The sequence below is a fragment of the Zalophus californianus genome, chromosome 10 (assembly GCF_009762305.2).
Source record: "Zalophus californianus isolate mZalCal1 chromosome 10, mZalCal1.pri.v2, whole genome shotgun sequence".
Classification (NCBI taxonomy): Eukaryota; Metazoa; Chordata; class Mammalia; order Carnivora; family Otariidae; genus Zalophus; species Zalophus californianus.
Window position 1 is genome coordinate 53,713,086 of NC_045604.1, and position 27,011 is coordinate 53,740,096.

At 39.6% G+C, this 27,011-nt stretch overlaps 1 protein-coding gene across 1 annotated transcript; it reads left to right on the plus strand.

Moving 5' to 3' along the window:
• Positions 1-27,011, plus strand: TNFSF4 (TNF superfamily member 4). The gene is made up of 3 exons (XM_027613680.1): positions 1-490; positions 24,493-24,541; positions 26,071-27,011. Exons 1-3 carry the CDS (start codon positions 338-340, stop codon positions 26,418-26,420), a joined length of 552 nt encoding a protein of 183 aa, XP_027469481.1. The 5' UTR covers positions 1-337; the 3' UTR covers positions 26,421-27,011.

Genomic DNA, 27,011 nt, shown 5'->3' on the forward strand with positions numbered 1-27,011 from the left:
ATGACTGTCATTTCACAGTCACTCAAATCAGAACTGGAATGCTACAAAAACAACTCCCTGTTAGCCCAGAGGAAAAAAAAAGAAAGAAAGTAAAGGGGAAATTCAGATTAGTCACAAAGAAGTTCCCCCGCCTGCCTGCAGAAGCTGCAGTGTTAAAACTGAGAGAGTGCGTTCTGCTCTTTCAATCGCCTCTTATCTCTGGTCCTGGGACCTCTGTGTATTTTCTGATTGATAAGCTTTGTTTTCCCTTCATCTCCTTCTTTGTGGAGAAGAGGTCAGTCCCCCTCAGGCTCCCCTTTGCCACAGTTTTCATCTTCCTTGCATCCAAACTGTGAAGATGGAAGGGGTCCAACCCCTGGATGAGAATGTGGGAAACACACCAGGGCGAAGATTCCAGAAGAACAAGCTATTGCTGGTGGCAGCTGTAATTCAGGGGCTGGGACTGCTCCTGTGTTTCACCTACATCTGCCTGAACTTCTATGCTTCCCAGGTAAGATGGATGCTCCTGTGGGCACTTTGTTTCCTCCAGCTCATGCTGATGGCAGCTCCAGCAGCTCCAGTCACTTGGAAATATCTGGTGCCAAAACTGCTCATTGCCCTTCATCTGCCCCCCAGCGATTGTATAAAGTGTGGTCAAACACCCTCTTGTCTCTCCTTTCCTTCCTTCTTTTCGGTAGTGGCAGTGGTGGGGCAGAGTAGAGGTAGGTAGGGCAAGGGCACTGCTTCTGGATTCTTCTTCTTTTTTTTTTTTTTTTTTTTGCAATGCAAGAATCTTGGTATTCCTTTATGAGCTCTCACTTTGAAGCCTGGAGTCACTGATATACTTGCTTTACCCATTCTGCTAGCAAGCATGTGATCAGGGAATTTATATAAAAAGGAAATAAGAAAGGGACCAGTTCCACTTTCCTACTGTATTCATAAACCCCATAGGCTATTTGCTTTTTGAAGAATGCTGAAGGTATCAATATTAAGTCCTTTAAATAGCTAACCTATGGACTGTAAGGGCAGAGAGGTGTGTGTTCAAGTGTGTATTCATACATGGCCAAATATTTACCCTGATAACTTAATCAGAGATTATTTTTCAGTCTTTCTCTGCCAATCACAACTTACGGACATCACTTTGTCTTTTTCCACTTTTTTTCCAGTGCACTATGTAGTGGGTGATCATTTTTCTAAGTATTTCTCCCACTTAATGACGATATTCTTTCCCTTTTTCCTTCTACATTATTTTTTCTTATTTACTTGTTTATATCTACAAACATTACTAAGTCTTTAAGGATGTTCTTGGCTGCAGGAGATTCCACTGAAAAGAATATACATGTATAGTCTTCCCCTGTTCCCTTGGTGGGGCTAGTCTGATAATTCTTGTTTCCTTGGCAGGTCACTTTAGGTTAGAAAAGTCTTTCTCTGGTAAAGGTGAGACAAAGGGAACTTATTCTCATAACCATGTCAGAGACTGGGTACCTCAAATTAGACCAGGATAAGATAAGCAGAGTCCTAACCAACGCCTGGGCTTGTCTTTGTCTACAGGAAGTAGGGGTTTTTGGTGCACAGAGGCTGGTGGGAGTGTGGTTGTGATCAGTGTACCGCAGAGAGGGCTCATGTTCCTAAATTCCACAAGTGTAGCTGGTGTCATGTCAAGTCTGCAGACCAATGAGCACAACAATGTGCTAGTCCTCTCTTGGTCTTGTCACACATTTCCTTCTCTGTGCAGAGACCCTTGGATGAAATTAGAGTAGGCGATTGGGGGAGGGGAGGGGGAGGAGTAACGTGTCCATGGCAGGATGCCTAAGACATAGACCGGAATTAGGCTTTTCTGAGAAGAAAACAAAGAGAATGACCAAAAATAGAACAGCTGAGTGCATTCACCAGGTCTAGGAGCCTTGAGAGTGCTTTTTCAGACAACCCACAGTGTTACATATTTCCTTACACTGTGGGGTGATAGAAAGACAGGACAGATGGCCCCAGTCAAGGCTCAACAATTGCACTGGGGCTCTGAGCAGGAGAGACAAAAAGGTGAAACAGATATATAGCCAGCTGGTGGCGGGACTGCCCCAGACGGTTAATACCCAGGAGATGCTGAGAAGGAGAGGGATCCTTTTGGCAAGTCACCCAGTGACTCTGTGACAGAGCCTGGAGGGAAAGCTAAGTGCAGGTTTCCAGGATGCTAGAATTCAGTGAGCCGATCTCTGGGAGGGAATTAGCTTTCTCTGGTCCTGGCACAGAAATGGAAGCAAAGACATAGGAGGTATATTAGAGCTGTTTGCTCAAGAAATGTGCTCTCATGTACTTGGGGTACAGAATTTTTTTGGCACAGATATTTGAAATTCTTCACTTCATATCACCTTTAATTTTTATCTTATTTCTTAGCTAGACTGTCATAACTAACATAATTTCTTGTACTGTTGTAGGACCCAGGGCAGCACAATGTGTCCTTACATTTAATCTCATGTAGTCTATTGGGGGAAGGATAGCATAGATGGGTCATGTGTGTTCTCCCTGGAATTTGATCAAATGATGGTGGTGGCAGTGTGTGTGTGTGTGTGTGAGAGAGAGAGAGAGAGAAAGAGAGAGAAGGGTGTAGTGTAGCTGTTGAAAAAGGGACATAGACTGGTAGTCTTCCTAAACTTATTGATAAGACTGGAATTTTGGTCAAAGGATGGGGTTGGTGGTGATATAAATCAAACCTCTACTTTTATAAAACATAATATTCCAGTGATGTGTCTTAGGGGTGAAATTATGCTGAAATGTTGATCATTTGTCCAGTTAAACTGGATCTCTTTTATTGTAGGAAAACATATTTGGAGAACAATCATGGTTTTTCCTTATTTCCTAGGTTTAACTTTCAACTTTATAAAATAACTGCCTATATGTACAGCTCTGTAAAAAAAAAATACAGATAGAACTATTAAACTTCATTTGACAGGAGACTTTCCCTTCAATCATATTTATTTAGTAACCTTTGTTTTCTCACAATTCTGTTAAGTTGTATTTACTTATGTGAAAAGCAGAAGTTTTAGTTTTTGAGATATTAGAAAAAAAGATAGGTCTTACCCACTACTCCCGTAACTTCCCTCTTTGGGCCTTGATTTACTCATTTTAACACAAGACAGTTGGATCACATGATCAGAAAGATCTCTTCTAGCTCAATATCCTGTGAGTATGTAGTTTATATATATATTTGTAGAACGGGTGTGAGGTTTTGAGAAATACAAAATATAAGTAAATAGATTTTTGTGTTTAAGCTTATGAATTTCCTGCTTCTTAAGAAAGGACTGGAGGAAATAAATTTTGCACATATATATATTTTTATTAAAGATTTTATTTATTTGACAGAGAGAGACACAGCAAGAGCAGGAACACAAGCAGGGGGAGTGGGAGAGGGAGAAGCAGGCTTGCCCGCGGAGCAGGGAGCTCGATGCGGGGCTCGATCCCAGGACCCTGGGATCATGACCTGAGCCGAAGGCAGACGCTAAACGACTGAGCCACCCAGGCGCCCCTGCACATATATTTGTAATGTGTACTTATATATCATATATAAATCATATATATATATCATATATAAAATATCATATACTTATCTATATCACCTATTCTGGGTTAGCTAAATGCCTTATTTAGAAAGGGGAAAGAAGTGGATGCCCTAGAAGAATATCCATGATACAAGTTATAAAACTGAGTGTTTCTGTCACCAAAATCAATACACATTGTTTGGATATTTATTGGGACTGCCATTTAAAGTATCAGGCTCCTAGTTGTACCTGTGGTGTCAGCTGGGAACAATGGCAGAAAAGAGTTGACCTATAATGCGTGAAGCTTTCGTAAATTATATCCATGTGGGGAGCCTGGGTGGCTCAGTCAGTTAAGCGTCTGCTTTTGGCTCAGGTCATGGTCCCACGGTCCTGGGATCGAGCCCCGTGTTGGGCTTCCTGCTCAGCCATGGAGCCTATGTCTTCTCCCCCGCTTATCTCCCCCACACCCCCAGCTCGTGCTCTCTTGCTATCTCTCTCTCCCCCCAAAAAAGAAAAAAAAATTATATCCACGTGTCTCAGGGCTTTTGAAGCCAGGGCTTTTCTAAGATTTGTACCACCTTTACAGTAGCACTTTATATATGTGAGGGCTTTTAGTGATAATTCTTCAGCAAATCCCACAGTGAAAGATTTACACTCTTACCACTTTTACTGCTGGGAAGAACAGAAATAGGGGTACTTGGAAAGTGAGTGATCGGTTCTGTACCAATGATGCCCAGAATTAGAACTCACAGTTTCTTGATGAAGTTTCAGGCTATAACTTGGATTTTTATTTGTATCAATTAGGAAGAAAAAGAAGTGTTTTTGCCTGAAGAAATCTCATTTCAGATTAGCTCAATTTATTTTTTATTTTATTTTTTAAAGATTTTATTTATTTATTTGACACAGCGAGAGAGGGAACACAAGCAGGGGGAGTGGGAGAGGAAGAAGCAGGCTTCCCGCTGAGCAGGGAGCCCGATGTGGGGCTCTATCCCAGGACCCTAGGATCATGACCTGAGCCGAAGGCAGACGCTTAACAGCTGAGCCACCCAGGCGCCCCGAGATTAGCTCAATTTAAATGCATCCCCCATGTAATCGAACACATTTTTAAGAAATTCTTCTTTTAAATAACAGGCAAATAAGTGATTTCCAATACATCTGAGTTTGCATTTCATAAACAATTCTGTGAGAATGAAAAAGAAACATCTGAAGTGTTGAACTGAACTTGTCATTAAGTATTTTCAGGTTTTCAGGGTAAGTACTGATAAAAACACAGAATCTTTGGATTTTTGAGCAGGCATTAGACATAGTCTATTTACAGATAAACTCCCAGAAACTCAGAGATGGTAGAAGCTGGGGGAACAGGTAATGCTTCAGCTGATTAGAAGGAGTGGAAATTCTTTAAATGGACAAGAGAGATGGTGGCCTTGGACAGGGTCAGAAGGCTTACTCGGTAGAAACGCAATTTGTTCAGAGTGGTTGAAGTTGAGTGTTCATAGGGGAAAGTGGCAAAAGGTGAGGCCAAAAACCTAGGTGGGGGCAGGTCACAAAGGGTCTTGTGAGTCATGCAAAGGGAGCACACTTCATTCTATGCAAAAGAGAATACAGGGCAAATTACTAAAATTGTTGCTTCTCCAAATTTCGCTTCTCTCATGTTGTCTATGTATTGGCAAATAAAAGAGTGAGTCAAATCTCTTACAGCACTAGGGGGCACCACAGTAAAACTAACCATTCTCAGATTTTTTTGTTTGTTTGTTTGTTTGTTTGTTTTTTTAAAGAGAGCCTACTCTCTTTTCCTGAATAGCTAAGATTAGAAAACTTTCCTCAGGAAGCCAAGTGATGATCCATGTCTAAGAGAATGAATACCGTCAGGGGGCCTGATATTGTTCACTGTTTACACAGTAATGATATTTTCTAAATAAAAAATTTAGATACATGTTCTGACCCATGTACTCAAAATAGGACAGAGTAATTTGGACAGAGATCGTGCTGGAAAATGCCACATATATATATATATATATATATATATATATATATACATATATATATACATTATGGATATAGAAAAAAACATGCACACAGGAGATTTGGGGAGTGAGCAGAAGGGCTCTCGGTATAGACCCAGGAGTATAATCTCCTGGTTCCTTTTCTCTGACCTCAGCCGGTACCTACTAGCATGGATTAGACCCAGCCTTGCCCAGGGTTGACCACCCTGCCTTTCCAATTCTATTTATTTAAATAGCAACTACTCTTGTGCCCTTTACTCTTAGAGTAACTGCAGCTTTCCACCCTCTTCAGGGATTCTTTATTCATGGAAAATCAATGTTAATTGGGAGGTAGCTAGGTTAGAGGAGCCATGTACAATGTTGTTTTTAGGTTATATTTAGTGAGTTAAAGGAAACAACAGAAATACAGAATAGAAAGGTTATTCCCCAGTCACAGGTGAAACCTATGGTCCTGACATCCTATAGCTTGTGTATTTTGTTTGTAGTCACCATACTTTGGGGATCCATACTTTTTCAAGCAAAAGAATTAAAACACTTCCTTATATGAAATCACAAAACATCCTCTCAAACTTCTGAAGGAGCCGTTGGGGGCACGTAGATGACAATGCCCTGGACCAGGAACCAGATGACTCGTTCAGTCCAGCCTTCTAACTTTGTGACCCTGGGTAAATTCTGTGAAATTCCTAGAGTGTCCATTTAATCATATCCGAAATTGGAATTTGGCTTCTGTGCGGAGCGAATGTTGTGGTACAGAGCTTTGTAAATGCTGAGATTATTATTATTCGTGAACATGCTTCCATAGGCAGAGGGCCACTGAAATATTTACTTTGTGGCACCTATCACATGGACAAACACCCCGTAAGTCAATCCTCAGAAAGCATACCATAGTTAAGGTTAACCTTAACTTCATGATGCTTGACTTGGTTACTGAAATTTTTAGGATTAAAAACAGACAAACAAATCCTTGTAATAATTACAGCATTTTTGAACGTAGATTTCTAAGAGCTCACGACTGCGTTAAAGAAGAAAGGAAGAGTGAAGGGGAGAATTTATGAAGATATATGGTGTTATTAGGGTTAGTGTCTGAAAATGGTTCAGAGACCTAAATCACATACTTAGACCATGGCCTGTTCCATCCCCCCCCATCCAGTTTGATATAGTTCATCCAATTCTGTAATGACTTGGTTGCCAAATCAGGTAGAAAATTATGTCTAGAAAAGGCATGTCGTCTTGTTCACAATACTGGAAACATTGGGGATCTGACTAGCATAATTAAAAATTATTTTTCCTTTCAGAGACCTTTCATTCTAAAATGTACCTTAGGTGGGTTATGAATTTGTATAAATTTGTCTAGCTTTGATAACATGTAAACATCACTTAAGAACATACTCTGACAGGGGTGCCTGGGTGGCTCAGTCATTAAAAAAAAGTCTGCCTTCGGCTCAGGTCATGATCCCAGGGTCCTGGGATCGAGCCCCGCATCGGGCTCCCTGCTCAGCAGGAAGCCTGCTTCTTCCTCTCCCACTCCCCCTGCTTGTGTTCCCTCTCTCGCTGTGTTTCTCTCTGTCAAATAAATAAAATATTTAAAAAAAAGAATATACTCTGACAGAAAAATGGACAAATAGGCTCAACTTTAATACTCCCAACACTAATGTAATAAGTAAATAATAAACCATCATTCCCAAAGTGTTGCCCTGTATCTGTGGGGAAGTGAGGGTCCCATGAGTTTAAATGTTGGACCCTCAGAGCTGGGGTTTCCTGTAGCTATAGCTAGGTCATGGTCCTAGAGAACCACAGAAACCATCAAAGATCTGGATGAAAACAATATCACAAAACATTATAAGCAAGCAGCAAAACAGTCATTAAGGGCAAATATAAACACCTGTTGGGTTATAAGTTGTAAAACACATTTTACAGTTCATTAATACAAAATATATTTTGAATTACTTGTGTTTTGGGTGCTTAATGTTTTCAGCTTCCAACACGCTGAAAGTTCTTAACCTGACCCTGTCTGTATCTGGTATGATGAAGACTGGGAACTCAAAGCTCTTTTTGGAGGGATGAGGGGTACCACTCTTGCTGTTACTTGAAATAACACCCCCTCATTTTTGCAGATCTTTTCCCTACCTTTGTCCTCTCTAATTCACTACAACTTTGGAGAAAGTTAGATGGATATTTGTGTTCAGTTTTGCAACGAGGAAATTTGAGGCATGGGAAACTTGCCTAGGTTTATGTAGAAAAGTCAGGGTTAAAAATTAAAACCAGTGGGGTGGGGTGCCTGGGTGGCTCAGTCAGTTAAGCATCTGCCTTTGGCTCAGGCCATGATCTCAGGGTCCTGGGATTGAGCCCCGCATCAGAGTCCCTGCGCATCTGGCTCCCTGCTCGGCGGGAAGTCTGATTCTCCCTCTCCATCTACTTCTCACCTTGCTTGTGCTCTCTCTCTCTCTCAAACAAATAAATACATAAAATCTTAAAAAAAAAGAAATTAAGACTGGGTCTAAATTCTAGTCCTCTCTCTTTCCATAACACTTGGCCATGACTCCATGACCCTAAGCTTTAAATATTTTGTCTGGCTGTTTGAAAATTTGTTTCCTTTTCTGACATCAGTAGTTTTTGAAGAAAAATTAAGGGAAAGATTTGTTACCTGGTATCGAGGAAGAAGATTCTTTTTCAGAGGACAGTTGAATCTACTTATGCAGATGTTGATAACATGATCAATGAAGCTTTAACAGTCACATAACACCTTATAGGTTATTTTTATAAGATGGAGTATTGCATGTGTGGTACAGTCATAGACAAGAAAGGGGACCTCAATTTGGGCACTAACTCATTATTTCTCTGAGCCTTATTTTCTCTCTTTTATTGTTATTTTTTAAAATAATAAGGAGATTCGACTACATAATCTCCCTGATCCTTTCTAGTTCCATCACACTCTGAATCAAAGATTTACTTTAATGTGATAGTGTGATTTGCTCACTATTTCAAATACCCATTCAACGATGTATTAGATTTTTAGGGTGGCCATAATAAATTACCATAAACTGGGTGTCTTAAAACAATAGAAATTTGTTCTCTCACAGTTCTGGAGGGTAGAAGTTCAAAATCAAAGTGTTGGCAGGGCCATGCTCCCTCTGAAGTTTCTCAGGACGAATCCCTCCTTGCCTCGTTCTGGTTTCCGGGGGCTCCTGGCAGTCCTTGGTGTTCCTTGGCTTGTAGTTGCTTTACCCCATGCTCTGTCTCCATCTTTGCCTGCTCATCTCTCTGTGTGTATCAGTGTGTTCTCTCTTTTTGCTTTAAGGACACCAGTCGTATTGGATTTAGGGCCCACCCTGATCTAGTTGACCTCATGTTAACTTAAGTAATTACATCTACAAAGACCTTATTTCCAAATGAAGTCACTTTCTGAGGTTCCAGGTGGACATGAATGGGGGGGCATTTATTCAACTCATTACAAACTACTTATTCACTTACTTATTTATCTATGGAGTAACAGTTACCCGTCAGACACCGAGGAAGCAGCGGTGTGCAACATATGGTCTTCCTTGCCCTCCCAGAGTTTCCAACACAGTGGGGAAACAAGACAGTTAAAGAAGCAATCAGGCAGTGTATGAGAAGTACTGGATAACCAAGTAGGGTACAGTAAGAAACTTCACTAAGAAGTTTCACAGAAAACGACCTACCTGCTTCGATATCTAGTTTCTTGACTGGGATTGTAAAGCAAGCATACTTTTCTTTTGCATTAGGTGCTTTGTTTCTCTTCCACTCATCAGAAAGCCTTTAGTTTTCTTTTTTTTTTAATTTTTAATTTGAGTGTAGTTGACACACAATGTTACATTCGTTTCAGGTGTACAACATAGTGATTCAACTTCTCTACATTTGCTATGCTCACCACTTGTCCCCAAACAATGCTATTACAACATCACTGACTATATTCCCTATGCTGTACCTTTTATTCCCGTGACTTATTCATTCTGTACCTGGAAGCCTGCACCTCTCACTCCCCTTCACCCATTTTTCCCATCCCCCCACATCCATCAATTTGTTCTCTGTATTTATTGGTCTGATTCTGCTTTTGTTTATTCATTTGTTTTGTTCTTTAGATTCCACATATGAATGAAATTATATGGTATTTGTCTTTCTCTGTCTGACTTATTTCACTTAGCATAATACCCTCTAGGTATATCCATGTTGTTGCAAATGGCAAGATTTAATCCTTTTTAAAAAAGATTTTATTTATTTATTTGAGAGAGAGAGAGAGAGGAAACACAGAGACAGAGTGAGAGGGAGAAGCAGACTCCCCACTGAGCAGAGAGCCTGAGGTGGGGCTCCATCCCAGGACCTTGAGATCATGACCTGAGCTGAAGGCAAATGCATAACCGACTAAGCCACACAGGTGCCCCAGATTTTTTTATGGCTGCATAATATTCCACTATCTACATCTATGCCTATGCTTATGATTCTATCATCTATCTATCATCCACCTATCCATCTTTATACCACACCTTAGGAAGGCTTTAGTTTAAAATTTCATTGTCATTGTCACCATCATCATCATCCCACTGATGATTTTTCCAGTCACCAATCTCAGTTTGCACCAGAATTCAGGTTGAGGATTATTTAGGATCATGCAAATGAGACTAAGAGCTTCACTGCACAAACAACACTAGAGATATTTTTGATTGTTCACTAACCATCAGAGGGAGCCACTTGGGGAGGAGGCCTGCTGCTTTTTTTTTTACAGTAGAAGGATTTACTGTGTTGTAAAGATCTTCTGTTCAGAAGGTCTTCTTACCACCCAATCTCTTGGGATTTCTCTTTTAAATGTTGTGATTTGCCTACTCTCTGACGTGGAGGAGTCTGTAGGCATTGCTTAGTCCACAATGTGAATAAGTATTTCTTACTTCATATGGCTTATTCTGCCAGTTTAACTGAGGTTGGACATCAAGATGAAGAAATTAGAAACTGAGGGAGGGAAAGGACTTATCCTAGCTTACAACCAGACCCAGGTGTTCCTATTCCCAGACCAATGCCTTATCTGCTCTACTATGTTGCCCTCCCAAAGCAACGGTCCTTCCTTTTTGTGCTGCAGGTGAAATGGGAAATGCGTGACTTCAAATAGAAAGATATTGATTGTAATAATTTTGCAACTCCCTTTGTACTCAAGGATGAACAGGGCAATTTCAAAAAATCTTGAGCTATGTATAGTGTTGGCTAGAGCCTGTGTCAGATATTATGTGATTATGGAGTCACTAGCTAAGGTCTGGGCATAGTCTAAGGGGCTAAGTTCCACCTTAGCTCAGTAAACATTTATTTACTATGCCATTATGTTTGAGGCATTGTAAGACTTACGATAATGCAGTGGGTACGTTGTAAACTGACCCTTCCAGTAGCTTAGACACTAACCTGCTACAAGGATATTATGGTGGAGACTAAATCATTGAGGTGAGGAAGGGAGTTCTTGGAAATAAGTTGGCAGACCCCTCTGTCAGTGTATTTTGAGGACTTCCCCAGTTAATGTGGAAAGGGAAACCCAGATATAAGAAAATCTTTCCCTTGAGGATATAAAGAATTGGTTGCATTAGGTCAATCATATAATTTTGAAAGTGTGCTCGTGTCATATGGATGCTTTTGCCTCTTCATTTAGCTGTTTACCTGAATACCTAGATTCCTTTTAGGAATTTGTTAATTGCTAAGCATTCAGGACAATGAAACCACAGTTCTTGTTCTCTGAGATAGAGAGGAGAGGGTCAGTAGTAAGTGCCTCTTTGAGGGATATCCATTACTTAGTAAATTTGGCAGGAAGAGTGGAAGTGGTTAGAGAGTGCAGGCTACATTTAGGATATCATATGGGCTGTGTAGTAGAGAGGAGAATAAACATTAAGAGAAAGATTATAGCAAAAACGGTGCTGGCAGCCATGGGAATGGAGAAAGAGAGTTCGGATGAAATTAAAATGGATTTTCTTTGTGTTCATTAAATCACAAAAGATTATTCAAAGAGGTTTTCAAAGCCACACATTTTCATCTTTAAGAAATATACCTTTTTGGATAAGGTTTTCTGAATAGAAAAGCCTCTCTGGCCAAAGAACCAGTTTTTGCCTGTTCTTCCCTTTTTTTTTTTCCCCTCTGCGTGGGCTTGTGAATTTCCCTGATAAGAGGTGGGCCCTTTGCAAGGAGGCTGTTTCCCCTGAGTACACATTAAATGCACCAGGACGAGAGTCTACTTTCCCAGCCTATTATAATGAGTTAAGTTTGGAAAATTCCATCTTTCTTTTCAGAGGCTCTTTGAGACATATCCTGACAGCTTGTGACATTGTGCTTTCATGATCTCTCAGGTCTCTTCTATTGACATGAAGCCCAAGGTGGGGGAAGGAGTGGTTCACATCCCAGTGGAGGTGGCATGGTGAACTGGGGAGTCCCCAACAAAGATCTGTTTCTCCACCATCCAACACTGATTCACTCCCTGGCACACTCCTACGTAAGATCTTGACACTATCCTGATATCAAGTGAGGAAGGACAAGGCCCACAGAGTGAATGCAGAGCCTGCTTCCTGCTTTCATATTTGATGAATGTCATTCCCTCCTTCCAAGATGCCCTTCTCCAGGACAATTGCCAAATGAGTATAAAGTTGGCAGCCTCATGCCACATCCCAATGAATCAGAATTAGAAACTCACACTCTCCAAAGATGAGCTCTTTATTTATTTATTTATTTATTTTTAAGATTTTATTTATTTATTTCAGAGAAAGAGACAGCACAAGAGGGGGGGACAGTCAGAGGGAGAAGCAGACTCCCTGCTGAGCAGGGAGCCCAATGTGGGACTTGATCCTAGGACCCTGGGATCGTGACCTGAGCCCAGTGCAGACACTTAACCAACTGAGATGAGCTCTTTAAATAAGCATCACATTTTTGGGAACATGGTACAGACTGCTAGGTAAACACTAGACATCAGACATTTTCCATCCATGGTCTTGGACAAGTCAGTGCTCAAGATGCTAAGAGAGGCCAGGAAAGGACCTAATTCTGGCTCTTCTTTGCAGCACCTGCTTGCTGCCTCTTTTATACTTATTCATTGGCCTGCTGCTCCTTGCCAGGACAATTGTACTTAATCAGAGCTGAGCTAAAAGTTTTGCCAACCTGTACTATGCAGACAACCTTGTGGAGTTGGCTGAAGAACTTTTTTTTTCCTAAAGAATTTCTGGATATTTTGAGATATATCTATTTTAACAACTATCTAAAACCTAATATATTAGTCCTGATCAGTATTGATGATGAAAATAATTCAAATTAATCTTGGACCATCAGACAAATGTTTTCATAGGGCTTTTTTTTTTTTCTCTTAAGATAGTATAAGAGAAGGGTTATTATCAGGAACTTGGAGTTCAACCAAACTCAAGTTAATACCTGTTTATTTGTGCGCAAGTTCTTAGCAGCACTGATTCTCATTTTCCTATCTGCAAAACATGGGTAATTATTATTCATACATACTAGGATTGTTTTGCACAGCAAATGAGGTAATGAATCTGAGAAAGAATAACCTAGTTCATGGCATGTTGTAAGTTCTTAATGAATTTTTACTCTTTTTCTTGAATACCAAGAATGCTCTCATTTCTAGACCTTTCTTCCATAGAATGTCTTTTGCTTATCTGGTTCCTTTCTCTCTTTCAAGGCCTCTGTCCAGCTCTTTCCTCCTTGAGCTGCCAAAACCTGCAGTGATTTTTCTGTTCTCTGGAACCTTATGGCATACACTGTCTATTGACATTTACCAAAGTTTTTATATAAAGGGAGGGTTTTATTTCCTCAACTGGCATATGAGTTTGTCAAAATAAGAATTGTCTGTTCTATTCCTTTGGGTTTTCAGAGTTGAATCTAATGCCTGCCATAGAACAGATACTTAGTAATTGTTGACGCTGTTTCAAACCACCAAATAATTCAGTAGAAAAAACATTTCTTGTTTGCATCAAGGAGATGATTTCTCTTATACTCATGCTTCTGAGACCGCTTCATTCAAACATCAGGACTATACTTTTTCTGATGTGCTTGCCTTATAGGAGTTTGCATTTCACCTTTGAGAATGATGTGGGCTCTTCAGACTTTCCAGATTGAAGAAGCTTTATTCTATAGCTTGTTCTTACATGGAAGCTCTCTGGGACCTTTGATATTTTCCCATTTCTTTTAGTATTTGGAGAGGATCTGAGGATTTTGCTTTTCTTTATATTAAAAAGACCATGTTTATTTGCATGTGGGTAAAATAAGTATCTTCTGATTGTTTTCTGGTAATCTTTCTCATGAAGCCCAGGTCATTTTGTACTGTTTCCTTTGGGCTACAGAGAGCCAGAGAGCTAATATTTCAGGGACTTTGGTAGTCTTTATTTTTTTTTAAAGATTTTATTTATTTATTTGAGAGAGAGAGAATGAGAGATAGAGAGCACGAGAGGGAAGAGGGTAAGAGGGAGAAGCAGACTCCCTGCCGAGCAGGGAGCCTGATGCGGGACTCAATCCTGGGACTCCAGGATCATGACCTGAGCCGAAGGCAGTCACCCAAACAACTGAGCCACCCAGGCGCCCTTTGGTAGTCTTTATTCATTATTTTATTAATTTCTTCATTCTGTAGTCATATACAAGGCTTGAGTAATGTTGCACAGAATAAATTAAGAACATGATATGGATTTTGTCTTCCATGTGCATCCAGGAATACAGCTGACATTTGTCAAGCCTTTTCACTGTTCCAGGCCACATGCTGAAAATTCACAAAACATTAGCTCATTCAATCTTCACAATAACCCTCTAACATATAGATTTTACCATTTCCATTTTATAGATGAAAAAACTGAAAATCAGCAAGGTAGTACCATTTACCAGGGTCACAAACTTAGTCTTGTAGAGCAGATGAGACTTATATCCAATGGTGATAGAATGGAAGTCAATGGAGTGCTTTTGTTTTATTTATTTATTTATTTTAATATTAGGATCCACTCTTGGTATTGTACATTTTATGGGTTTTAACAACTGAATAATGGCATGTACCCACCATTACAGTATCATGAAGAATAGTTTCACTACTCTAAAACTTTTGTACTCGATTTATTCATCTCTCCCTCCTCCCTAACTCCTGGCAATCACTGATCTTTAACTGTCTCTGTGGTTTTGTCTTTTTCAGAATGTTAGATATTTAGAATCATATAGTCTGTAGCCTGTCCAGATTGGCTTCTTTCACTTAGTAATAGGTATTTAAGATTCCTCCATCTCTTTCCATGGTTTGATAGTTCATTTCTTTTTAGCACTGAAAGTGCAATGGCTGGATGTATCACAGTTTGTTTATCCATTCATTTACTGAAGAACATTTTAGCTGCTTCCAAGTTTTGACAATAATGAACAGAACTGCTATAAACATCCATGTGAATACAGTGACTTTAAATACTTGCTATGGGAGTGCAGAAGCCAAAAATCAGGGATCTGATTTAGGCCTTGAAGGTGTTGATGTTTTAATGAGTAGACACAGATGGAGGGACATTCTTGGCGGAGAGAACAAAGAAAGAGTATTTTTCAAACGCTTGCCAGACTAACTGCTGGGCGCGTTCACATGTTATCTTACTTAAACTTCATAGTCATCTGGAATAGTCCAATAGTAATATTATGCCTTATTTTCATAAAGCTGAAAACGAATGCTCAGAAATAATATATAATGTTTCCAGACTGTTTTTCTGGGACGGAAAGGTGCCCAGTGCTGCACTGCAAGGCTCTCCTCCAGAGGAAGGGAGTGGGTCTGCACCCTGCCAGGTACTTTAGGATTTGTTGTTTTGAGTCCCAGCCACTGGTCAGATACAAAACACAGGAGAACTCTGACCCTGGGCATGCTAATGGCTGGGCACAGACAGGTTGAGGGCAGGGATCTGACAAAAGCTTGGGACACAGAAGAGGAGATTGTTCACTTTTCTGTGAGGGCCTCCTGAGCAGCGGCAGCTGTAAGTTTCCCTCCCTGGGCAAGAGGGTAGGGTAATGCCATCTTCCACACTCACCCACACCCCCCAGCCTGGTTGGACTTTAGCACAAAACATAGCACCTCCAATAGAGGCTGGAGTCACTTACACAGAACCACACCCCCTTGCACCTCCGGGGCATCTTTATTAGGGCAGGTCTGGCTGTGAATCAGCACAGTGGACCTCTCCCTCAGAAGACCAACACAGGTCCCCCACATGTACTAAGTCTACTGATCATAGAGTGCTCCAAAGCATCAGCTTCATTTCCAGTGGAAAGAGGAACAGGTTTTGGTTTTTTTTTTAATTATTTATTTTAATTTTTTTTAATTTTTGAAATTAATTTTTTTTTCTTTGGCATTGAGCTTATAGTTTTTTGTTCATTTGCTGGCTTGTTTGTTTGTTTCCTTTTCTCCTTTTTTGGATCAGGCGGTTTTTTTTTCTCTCTTTTTTCCTTCTTTCTTTTTCTTAGGAATCAGGCTTATACTTTTTTGTTTGTTTGCTTTCTTGTTCCCTTTCCTTTTCTCTTTTCTTGGATCTGGGTTTTTTGTGGGTTTTTTTTTTTTGTCTTTTTTTTAAATCAGGCTTATCTTAACAAATAAATCAAAGCACATTTAGTTAAAGGTCTAAATATCAAATACTTCCCACTGCAAGCAAGGAGGAACTCTACAAAAGACTGACCTGGGGGAAAGAGCCGCCAAAACACAACAGCAGAGTGCACACAGCATACACCAGAAACACTTTCTGAAGTGCAGGCCATGGACAGTGTATGACATCTTAATATAGTATTACTATTATAGTATTATAGTATTACTCTCAGGAACAATAAACATAACAAGCTTTCATAACACACAAAAGACAGAAACTTAGACATAATGACAAGATGGAGGAATTCTTCCCAAAAGAAAGATGAAGAAGAAATCAATCACAGCCAGGGATTTGCTCAAAACAGATATAAGTAATATATCTGAACAAGAATTTAGAACGACAGTCATAAGAATACTACCTGGGCTTGAAAGAAGCATAGAAGACACCAGAGAAACCCTGGCTACAGAGATAAAAGACCTAGAAACTAGTAAGACTGAAATAAAAAATGCTATAACTGAGATGCAAAATAGACTGGATGTAATCACATGAAGATAGAAGAACCAGAAGAACCAATAGGTGATAAAGAAGATTAAATTATGGAGAATAATGATGCTGAAAACAAGAGGGAAAGAAAACTATTAGATCATGAATATAGACGTAGGGAACTCAGCTATTCCACAAAGTGCAATAATATCTGTATCATAGGAGTCCCAGAAGAAGAAGAAGAGTGAGAAAAAGCTATATTTGAACAAATTATAGCTGAGAACTTCCCTAATCTGAAGAAGGAAACAGGCACTCAAGTCCAATAGGAACAGAGAACTCCCCTCAAAATCAACAAAAACAGGTCACCAAGACATTTGCAAAATACAAAGATAAAGAGAGAATTCTGATAGCAGGGTCCTTGACCTACAAGGGTAGAAACATAAGGTTAGAAGCAGATCTGTCTACAGAAATATGAGAGGCCAGAAGAAAGTGGCCTGATATATTCAATTGTGCTGAATGGGAAAAAATATGCAGGCAAGAATACTTATCTAGTAAGGCTGTCATTCAGAATAGAAGGAAATATAGTCTCCAAGACAATTAAGAAGTAAAGGAGTTTGTGAATTCCCAGCTCTGCAAAAAATATTAAAGGGGACCCACTGAGTGGGAGATACCAAAAGCAACAAAGACTAGAAAGGAACAGAGACAATCTATAGGAATAGTGACTTTACAAGTAACACAATGGCACTAAATTCATATCACTAATTACTCTGAATGTAAATGCACTTAATGCTACAATCAAAAGACATAGGGTACCAGAATGGATGTAAAAAAAAAAAAAAAGACCCATCGATATGCTGCTTATAAGAGACTCATTTTAGATCCAAAGACACCTCCAGATTGAAAGTGAGGGGGTGGAGAACCATCTATCATGCTAATGGACATCAAGAGGAAGCTGGAGTAGCCATACTTATATCAGACAAACCAGATTTTAAACAAAATACTGTAATAAAGATGAAGAAGGGTGCTATATTATAATAAAGGGGTTTATCCAACAAGAAGATGTAACAATTGTAAATACTTATGACCCCAAATTGGGAGCACCCAAATATATAAATCAATTAATAACAAACTTAAAGAAACTCATTGATAATAATACAATAATAGCAGGGGACTTTAATGCCCTACTTACAGCAATGGACAGATCATCTAAGCAGAAGATCAACAAGGAAACAATGGCTTTGAATGACATAGTGGATTAGATGGACACAGTGGATTAGATATATTCAGAGAATTTTATTCTAAAGCAGCAGAATACACATTCTTTTCTTTTTTTTAATAATTTGTATTGTTATGTTAATCACCATACATTACATCATTAGTTTTTGATGTAGTGTTCCATGATTCATTGTTTGTGCATAACACCCAGTGCTCCATGCAGAATGTGCCCTCTTTAATACCCATCACCAGGCTAACCCATCCCCCCACCCCCTCCCCTCTAGAACCCTCAGTTTGTTTTTCAGAGTCCATCATCTCTAATGGTTTGTCTCCCCCTCCGACTTACTCCCCTTCATTCTTCCCCTCCTGCTATCTTCTTCTTTTTTTTTTTGCTTAACATATATTGCATTATTTGTTTCAGAAGTACAGATCCGTGATTCATCCGTCTTGTACAATTCACAGTGCTCACCATAGCACATACCCTCCCCAAAGTCTATCACCCAGCCACCCAATCCCTCCCACCCCCCACCACTCCAGCAACCCTCAGTTTGTTTCCTGAGATTAAGAATTCCTCATATCAGTGAGGTCATATGATACATGTCTTTCTCTGATTGACTTATTTCACTCAGCATAACACCCTCCAGTTCCATCCACGTCGTTGCAAATGGCAAGATCTCATTCCTTTTGATGGCTGCATAATATTCCATTGTGAGAATACACATTCTTTTCAAGTGCACATGGAACATTCTCCAGAATAGATCACATACTGGGTCACAAATCAGGTCTCAACCAGTACAAAAAAATTGAGATCACTCCATGAATATTTTCAGACCACAACACTATGAAACTTGAAGACAACCACAACAAAAAAATTGGAAAGACTGCCAATACATGGAGGTTAAAGAAATCCTACTAAAGAATGAATGGGTTAATAGAAAAATTAAAGAAGAAATAAAAAAATACAAAGAAGCTAATGAAAATGAAAACACGACAGTCCAAAACCTTTGGGATGCAGCAAAGAGGGTCAGAAGAGGGCAATGTATAGCAATACAGGCCTTCCACAAGAAGGAAGAAAAGTCTCAAATACAGAACCTAACCTTACACCAAAAGGACCTGGAAAAAGAACAGCAAATAAAGCCTAAAACCAGCAGAAGAAGGAAAATAGTTAAGATTAGAGAAGAAATAAATGATACAGAAATTAAAAAAAAAAAAAAACAGTAGAAGAGATCAACAAAACTAGGAGCTGGTTCTTTGAAGGAATTAACAAAATTAATAACCCCCTAGCCAGACTTATCAAAAAGAAAAGAGAAAGGACCCAAGTAAATAAAATCATTAATGAAAGAAGAGAGATCACAACCAACACTGCAGAAATACAAACAATTATAATATAATATTATGAGCAATTACATGCCAAAAAATTGGGCAATCTGGAAGGAATACATAAATTCCTAGAAACATATAAACTACTAAAATTGAAACAGGAAGAAATAGAAATTTTCAACAGACCCATAACCAGCAAAGAAATTGAATCAGTAATTAAAAATCTTCCAACAAACAAGAGTCCAGGGCCGGATGGCTTCCCAGGGGAATTCTACCAAACACTTAAAGAATTAATACCTATTCTTCCGAAGCTGTTCCAAAAAAAAAAAAAGGGAAGGAAAACTTCCAAACTCATCCTGCAAGGCCAGCATTACCTTGATTTCAAAACCAGACAAAGACCCCACTAAAAAGGAGAATTACAGACCAATATCCCTGATGAACATGGATGAAAAATTCTCAAGATACTATCTAATCAAATCCAACAACATGTTAAAAGGATTCTTCACCCCGATCAAGTGGGATTTATTCTTGGGCTGTAGGGGTGGTTCAATATCCACAAATCAATCAATGTGATACACCACATTAGTAAAAGAAAGGACAAGAACCATATGATTCTCTCAATAGATGCAGAGAAAGCATTTGACAAAATACAGCATCTTTTCTTGATAAAAACCCTCAAGAAAGTAGAGATAGATGGAACATAACTCAACATCATAAAGGCCATATACAAAAGACCCACAGCTAATATCATCCTCAATGGGCAAAAACAGAGCTTTTCCTCTAATGTCAGGAACACAACAGGGATGTCCATTCTCACCATCGTTGTTCAACATAGTACTGGAAGTCCTTGCCTCAGCAATCAGACAACAAAAACAAATGAAATTCATCCAAATTGGCAAGGAAGAAGTCAAACTTTCACTCTTTGCAGATGACATGATACTCTACATAGGAAACCTGAAAGACTCCACCAAAAAATTGCTAGAACTGATACATGAATTCAGCAAAGTCACAGGATATAAAATCAAAGTACAGAAATCTGTTGTCTTTCTATACACCAATAATGAAACAGCAGAAAGAGAAATCAAGAAATCAATCCCATTTACAATTGCACCAAAAATTGTAAGAATAATCTAGGAATAAACCCAACTAAAGAGGGAAAAGATCTGCACTCTGAAAACTATAGAACATTCATGAAAGAAATTGAGGAAGACACAAAGAAATGGAAAAACATTCCATGCTCATGGATTGGAATAACAAATATTGTTAAAATGTCTATCCTTCCCAAAGCAATCTACACGTTCAATGCAATCCCTATCAAAATACCATCATTTTTCACAGAGCTGGAACAAACAATTCTAAAATTTACATGGAACCAGAAAAGACCCCAAATAGCCGAAGTAATGTTGAAAAAGAAAACCAAAGATGGAGGCATCACAATCCCAAACTTCAAGCTGTATTACAAAGCTGTAATCATCAAGACAGTATGATACTGGCACAAAACAGACACACAGATCAGTGGAAGAGAATAGAGAACCCAGAAATGGACCCACAACTCTATAGCCAGCCAATCTCCAACAGAGCAGGAAAGAATATCCAATGGAAAAAAAGACAGTGTCTTCAACAAATGGTTTTGGGAAAACTGGACAGCAACATGAAAAAGAATGAAACTGAACCACTTCTTACACCATACACAAAAATAACTTCAAAATGGAGGAAAGACCTAAATGTGAGACAGGAAACTATCAAAATCCTAAAGGAGAACACAGGCAGAAACCTCTTTGACTTTGGCCGTAGCAACTTCTTACTAGACACATCACCAGAGGCAAGGGAAACAAAGGCAAAAGTGAACTATTGGGACCTCAACAAGATAAAAAGTTTCTGCACAGTGAAGGAAATAATCAACAAAACTAAAAGGCAACGACAGAATGGGAAGAGATATTTGCAAATGACATATCTGATAAAGGGTTAGTATCCAAAATATATAAAGAACCCATCAAAATCAACACCCCCCCCAAATAAATAATCCAGTTAAGAAATGGGCAGAAGACATGAACAGACATTTCTCCAAAGAAGACATACAGATGGCTAACAGGCGAATGAAAAAATGTTCAACATCACTCATCATCAGGGAAATACAAATCAAAACAAGAAAGAGATACCACCTCACACCTGTCAGAATGGCTAAAAATTAACAACTCAGAAAACAACAGATGTTGGCAAGGATGTGGAGGAAAGGGAACACTTTTGCACAGTTGGTGGAAATGTAAACTGGTACAGCCACTCTGGAAAATAGTATGGAAGTTCTTCAAAAAGTTAAAAATAGAACTACCTTATGATCCAGCAATTGTACTACTAGTATTTACCCAAAGGATACAAAAATGCTGATTTGAAGGGGCACACGCACCCCAACATAGCAGCAATGTCTGCAATAGCCAAACTGTGGAAAGAGCTGATATGGCCATTGACAGATGAATGTATAAAGAAGATGTGGTGTGTATACACACACACCACACACACACACACACACACACACACACACACACACACACACACAATGGAATATTACTCAGCCATCAAAAAATGAAATCTTGCCATTTGCAACAACGTGGATAGAACTAGAGTATATTATGCTAAGTGAAATAAGTCAGTCAGAGAAAGACAAATAGCACATGACTTCACGCATATTTGGAATTTAAGGAACCAAACAGATGAACATAGGGGAAAGGAAGGAAAAATAAAATAAGATAAAAACAGAGAGGGAGGCAAACCATAATAGGCTGTTAACTATAGGGAACAAACAGGATTTCTGGAGAGGAGGTGGTTGGTAACTTGAATTAAAAAAAAGATCATGCGTAGTACTGTTTTGTATCAAAAAAAGAAATAGTATATAATGGTTCCAAATGCACAAACCTAGATAAGTCACAGTTTGAACTGAGTCTGACTCCCAAGTCTGTGATCTCTGTCTCGTTTTACCAGGCTCTAGTCAAGGGCAAAAAGATTTGAGAAAACAGTTGGCTAGAATGTAAGACACAGACGGGATGTGTGTGGCAATGAAGCTTGACAAGGAGCCAGGCCATGGAGGGGCTTGAATTGGGCACTGTGGAAGGATTTCAGGGCAGTGGGGTAGTGAGCATGAAGTAATCAAATATGGAGCATGAAGGGAAAAGTTGTGAAAGGGCAGGGAGCAAGAGAAAGGAAGGAACATCTTATTTTATTTCACAACATTGCCTGGATTTGATGGTATTGATGCTAGCAAGAGACTTCTGAGAATATGTAAATGTTTAATACTGGGCAATCTTTAGGAGAAGGAACAGAAAGCCTGAGTTGAGTTCTGTTGGATCTACCCTAGAGAGGAAGTTGTGTGTGCTTTCTTTGCTGCCTCTCAGCATTGCGGTCTCAGAGAATGTCCTCTTGGTTACTACCAACCTACTTCACCAGGGTACTTCAAAACATTCAGCAATTTCTTTGATTTGCAGGGACCTTTTAGAGATTTTGCAGAGTCAGTCAAATTAAATCATGAGGACTTTTAGATCTGAGAGCTGGATGTAAATTTGGATGAAGAGGCTTTGTGTTTTTCTCTTTTATTAAAATTGACTTAGAATTGCAATTTTTAAAATCCAAATCTTGGACAGTTAATGCTGGAAGGGATGCCTGTGATCTTCTGGTAATTTTTAAAGATGAAAAACTTGACTTCTAGGGAAGTTATGAGATTTGCCTGAGATGACACCAAACCTGCCTGGCTGACATTAACACTGACGTTGCCGTGTGCTGAAACCTGTGCTCTTTGTGCTACTCCACAGGCTGCTTCTGATTTTAAATAATGTGGCCACTCATGCTGGGACCAACCAGCTGGAGAGTAGTGGGGGCATTTATTTATCCAGGGGATTATGGTGATAGTGTAATATGCCCTTTGAAAGGCCCTCTTCCAGAACATTGCCTTAAGCACGAAGGTCACTAATTCAGCCGTCGCAAACAGTTCACAGACGGGAGAGAACAACAGACTCTCAAGCTTCCGAATCATCTCAAGTCAACACCTCTGTCCATGTGCTCACCACTGAATTAAAATTGCCTCTGAGGTCCACCCACTGGCAGGCCTCAGAAAGACTCTCCCTTCTTCCCATGCAGCCTGTTGGTTTCAGCTTGGTATAAGTCTTGTGATTTGACTTAGAAGGGAAGTAGGGGATTCCTCATCCGTGTGGGCAGTCTCAGTGGAATCTGCATGACTGCAGCCCCTAGTGTGCCAGGAGAGTGGGAAGCAGGGATTCCACCTCCCAGGGTATGAAAACAAAACCCTCCCCATACCTTTGATCAGAATGTCTTGCCAAAAATAACCTGTGAGAAGAGATGTTGTTCATGGCGGGAGTAATAGGTGGTGTTTTTTGGTTTTGGTTTTGTTTTTGATTTCCTTTTTTAGTGAATAACACAAGCATGTGGTAAAAAATTTTAAAAATATGAAAAAGTAGACTGTGAAAAGTAAGTGTCCTCCCACTCCTGACCTCAGGCTTCCAATTCCATTTTCCAGAGGCAGCATCTATGACTTGTGTTCTGAGTAGTCCTTCAGATATAGTCAATGCGCATACATGCATTATTAATATTTTTTAACATGAATGGTGATATACTTTATATATGATTCTGCCTTTTTTTTCCCCCACTTCATATATTTTGGAATTTGCTCCATATTGACCTGCTTTGTTCTTTTAACCGTTAAATTACTATAGATATTTTATTTACCTGGCTTCTTTTCTTTATTATTTTACTTCTCTCTTGTTGTTGAGTACTCACTTGATTCAAGTTATATTTTTCAAGTCATTAAACAAAAGAGAAAGAGACAACATTAGAAACTTATACACTCAAATCTACTGAACTCTGAATGATTAGAACAGTTGCTCTTGCCCGTGTGACCTGAAAATAGTACAATCTTACTCCTGTGTTGCATGCAGTGAAAGAACAAGCAGCCAGGAAGCTTCCAGAATTCACTCCCAGTACATTCTAGGAGTCTGTGGCCATGATGGATTGATTGGTCCCAGCCTTCTTCATGAGGGGATCTCTATGACTGAATGGATTTCTTAAGATGGCTATTAAATGCTCCATTATCTAAAATGGGAAAGTGGGGCTCAGAGAGCCAAAACAATGTACCAGAGAAGAGTTTGGCAGAAGTGGGGACAGATCTTAGATGCCCCCCATGACAGAGTAGAATACTCCTAATTTATCGTAGGAGATATTATGGAAAAGCAAGGGGGCAGTAGAAAGTCTGGGTTTAATCTTCCTAGAAAATACGAAGTGTCTTGTCAACTCATTCCTTCTATAGTCCTGCATTTTTGCTTCATAGGATATGACTTGTCAATTTCATTTGCTCACTTTTTTTCCCCTAAAAATATATCCTTTTTCCTCCTTCAGGTGCCACCTCAGTATCCTCCAATTCAAAGTATCAGAGTACAATTTACCAGTAAGTATTGTTCAGTTGATTTATGTTTTTAAAAGAATCTTCCTTCTAGTCTCTTAATTTCTTCCAGAAAACAGAATCTCTCCCTGCGCCTTGGGAAGCACAAAATCCTGCAATTGTTAGAGCCTGCATGCTGTTTTCATTAGGCACAAAGAAGGTGTATAAAGAAGACAAGGGAGTAATTAGTTACAAATATGTATTGTCATTGTATTAATCACTTTATATACCTCTCTTAATCCTTCCAGGAATCCTCTGAGTAGGAATTCTAATTTTTTAGGTAAGGAAACTAAGGCTTTATTTCTTACAAGGCTGTCTGACTGTATGACACATCATTTCCCAATAAATCGATTATAGGACAAGTTATTATCTTAATGAGAGTTGCAGGGGGGGGGTCCCGGATGTGAAGACAAGGTAATCCTCTAACTACCAGGATAACGTTATTTGGATCCATGATTAATATTAGGACAATCACCAGTGGTTTCTATATGGATATTCATTTATTTATTAAATTCTTCTGAGCCTGAAGGGAAGTATATCTTGCCTTCCATCAGTGGCCCTCATTTTCAATTCAGACTATCCCCCCTGGGCCTGGTGAAAGTAAGAATTAACCGAATTATGCCCAGTAGTGGAGACCTGTTCTTTCCTATAACTAAGGGACATGGGCCAAAATGGGGAATCTGAGATATGGTTGCTTGGCTATTCAGGATGATATTGTGAGGTAGAAATAAGAGAAATTTGGTCTTTTTGCCTTACACTTGGAATGGCCTTATACAAAACTACCAAAGCCATTAATCTGTGTCCTTTGTCACCCCTCATTTTTTTTTTCTCCTGTGGTAGCAACTCTTCCTGAGGCATTTTCCAGGAAAAACTAGTAATAAGGTAAAAATGGAGAAGCAGGTCTGTGTTCTCAAGCTCTTCCACCTGCATCTTACTGAGAAGAACTGGGGAGCCCACAGATATTCTGTGTATAACCGTATTATTACGCTTAAGTGACTGCTAGCAAAGGCCAGTAATAAATGCTGTTGAGAAGTCCAGTCCCAAGGAATATGAAAAATTTGCATTTCATGGTCAGGTGGAGAGAGGATTGAGAAGCATTAACAAGCTTTGTGTGAAGGTGGTGTGCAGGATCTGGGCAAAGGGCATTCCTGCTAGGCTTCACCCAAGTCTATCCAGTTAAAAAGAAAGGAAGCACTGAAGTTACTGACCCCTCCTGGTTTTGAAAAATCAGGGAAACCTCAAAGTTCCATTTCCTGCGCCTGGTCTGTTGTGACTACTGCCAATTGCTATAACCTCTCAGTTTTTGAATCCCAACCCCATCTGAAATTCTCTAGGCCACTAGTATTATGCCTCTTCTTCCATTCCACAGGTGACGCAGACTCCAACCGTCATGTAGAAACACAATGTTCTTTCTTTCATTCTTTCCAAAATCTCTCCCTATCACTTTTTCTGTTTTTAGATGAGTTAGAAGGTTGTTGCCCTTCTGTGCTGTGCTAAGGAATCACTTTTTTTTCTTCTTGCCCTCCCCTCCTTAGGGTGTGAGAATGAGAAGGGTTGCATCATCACATCCCCAAACAAAGATGAAACCATGAAGGTGCAAGACAACTCAATCATCATCAACTGTGATGGGTTTTATCTCATCTCCCTGAAGGGCTACTTCTCTGAGGAGCTCAGCCTCAGTCTTTATTACCGGAAGGGTCGGAAACCCCTCTTCTCCTTGAGCAAGGTCACATCTGTTGACTCCATTGGAGTGGCTTATCTGGCTTTCAAGGACAAAGTCTACTTTAATGTGACCACTCACAATACCTCCTACAAAGACATTCAGGTGAATGGTGGGGAATTGATTCTCATTCATCAAAATCCTGGTGGATTCTGTGCCTACTGAGGACCCAAGGGCTGCACCTAAGTCAGGCACCAGCATGAACACTGAACCGGGGTTGGACAGGACTCTCATTCTTCCTTGGGAGTGGAGAAATTGTCCTAGCTTAGCCCCTAAAAATGGCCACACGGGATGTGACCAGAAGCAAATCCCCCAACTCAGGGATATTTAAAACTTATTTTACATACCAATTAACTTTATTTATCCTCATGTCTTCTAAATCACCTACTTCTCATCCCTCATGGTTGCCTCAAGCCTACTAGGCACCTCTACAAGAATGAGAAAATAGGTGCCTCTTCCTTAAGGCACATTATTTCTATTGGTCAGGAAATTGTCATAATAAACTTTCTTTATTGAAAAAGACACTTGACTACCGTTTGCTGGAAATTTGACATCTGGCTTTGTCAAAATGAAGAGGACCAAGGAAGGGGCTATGAATCTGCCAAAGGTGGTGTGGACTAACCCTTGGCAGCCAAAACTGTCTCTCCAAGATGAAATTAGTTGCTGTTTGTGTAGTGTCTAAATACCTCTCTCATTTGGTGGAGTTCAAAAGGAAGATCATCTTGAGAACAGCTGTCAGGACTTGAAGACAGCCAG

What these genes read in the sequence shown, in the direction of transcription:
- TNFSF4 (XM_027613680.1), top strand. Translation starts at nt 338, where the DNA reads ATGGAAGGGGTCCAACCCCTGGATGAGAATGTGGGAAACACACCAGGG. An exon ending in TGAACTTCTATGCTTCCCAG is followed by an intron (nt 491 to 24,492) that starts GTAAGATGGATG and finishes TTCCTCCTTCAG; the next exon opens with GTGCCACCTCAGTATCCTCC. An exon ending in TATCAGAGTACAATTTACCA is followed by an intron (nt 24,542 to 26,070) that starts GTAAGTATTGTT and finishes TCCCCTCCTTAG; the next exon opens with GGTGTGAGAATGAGAAGGGT.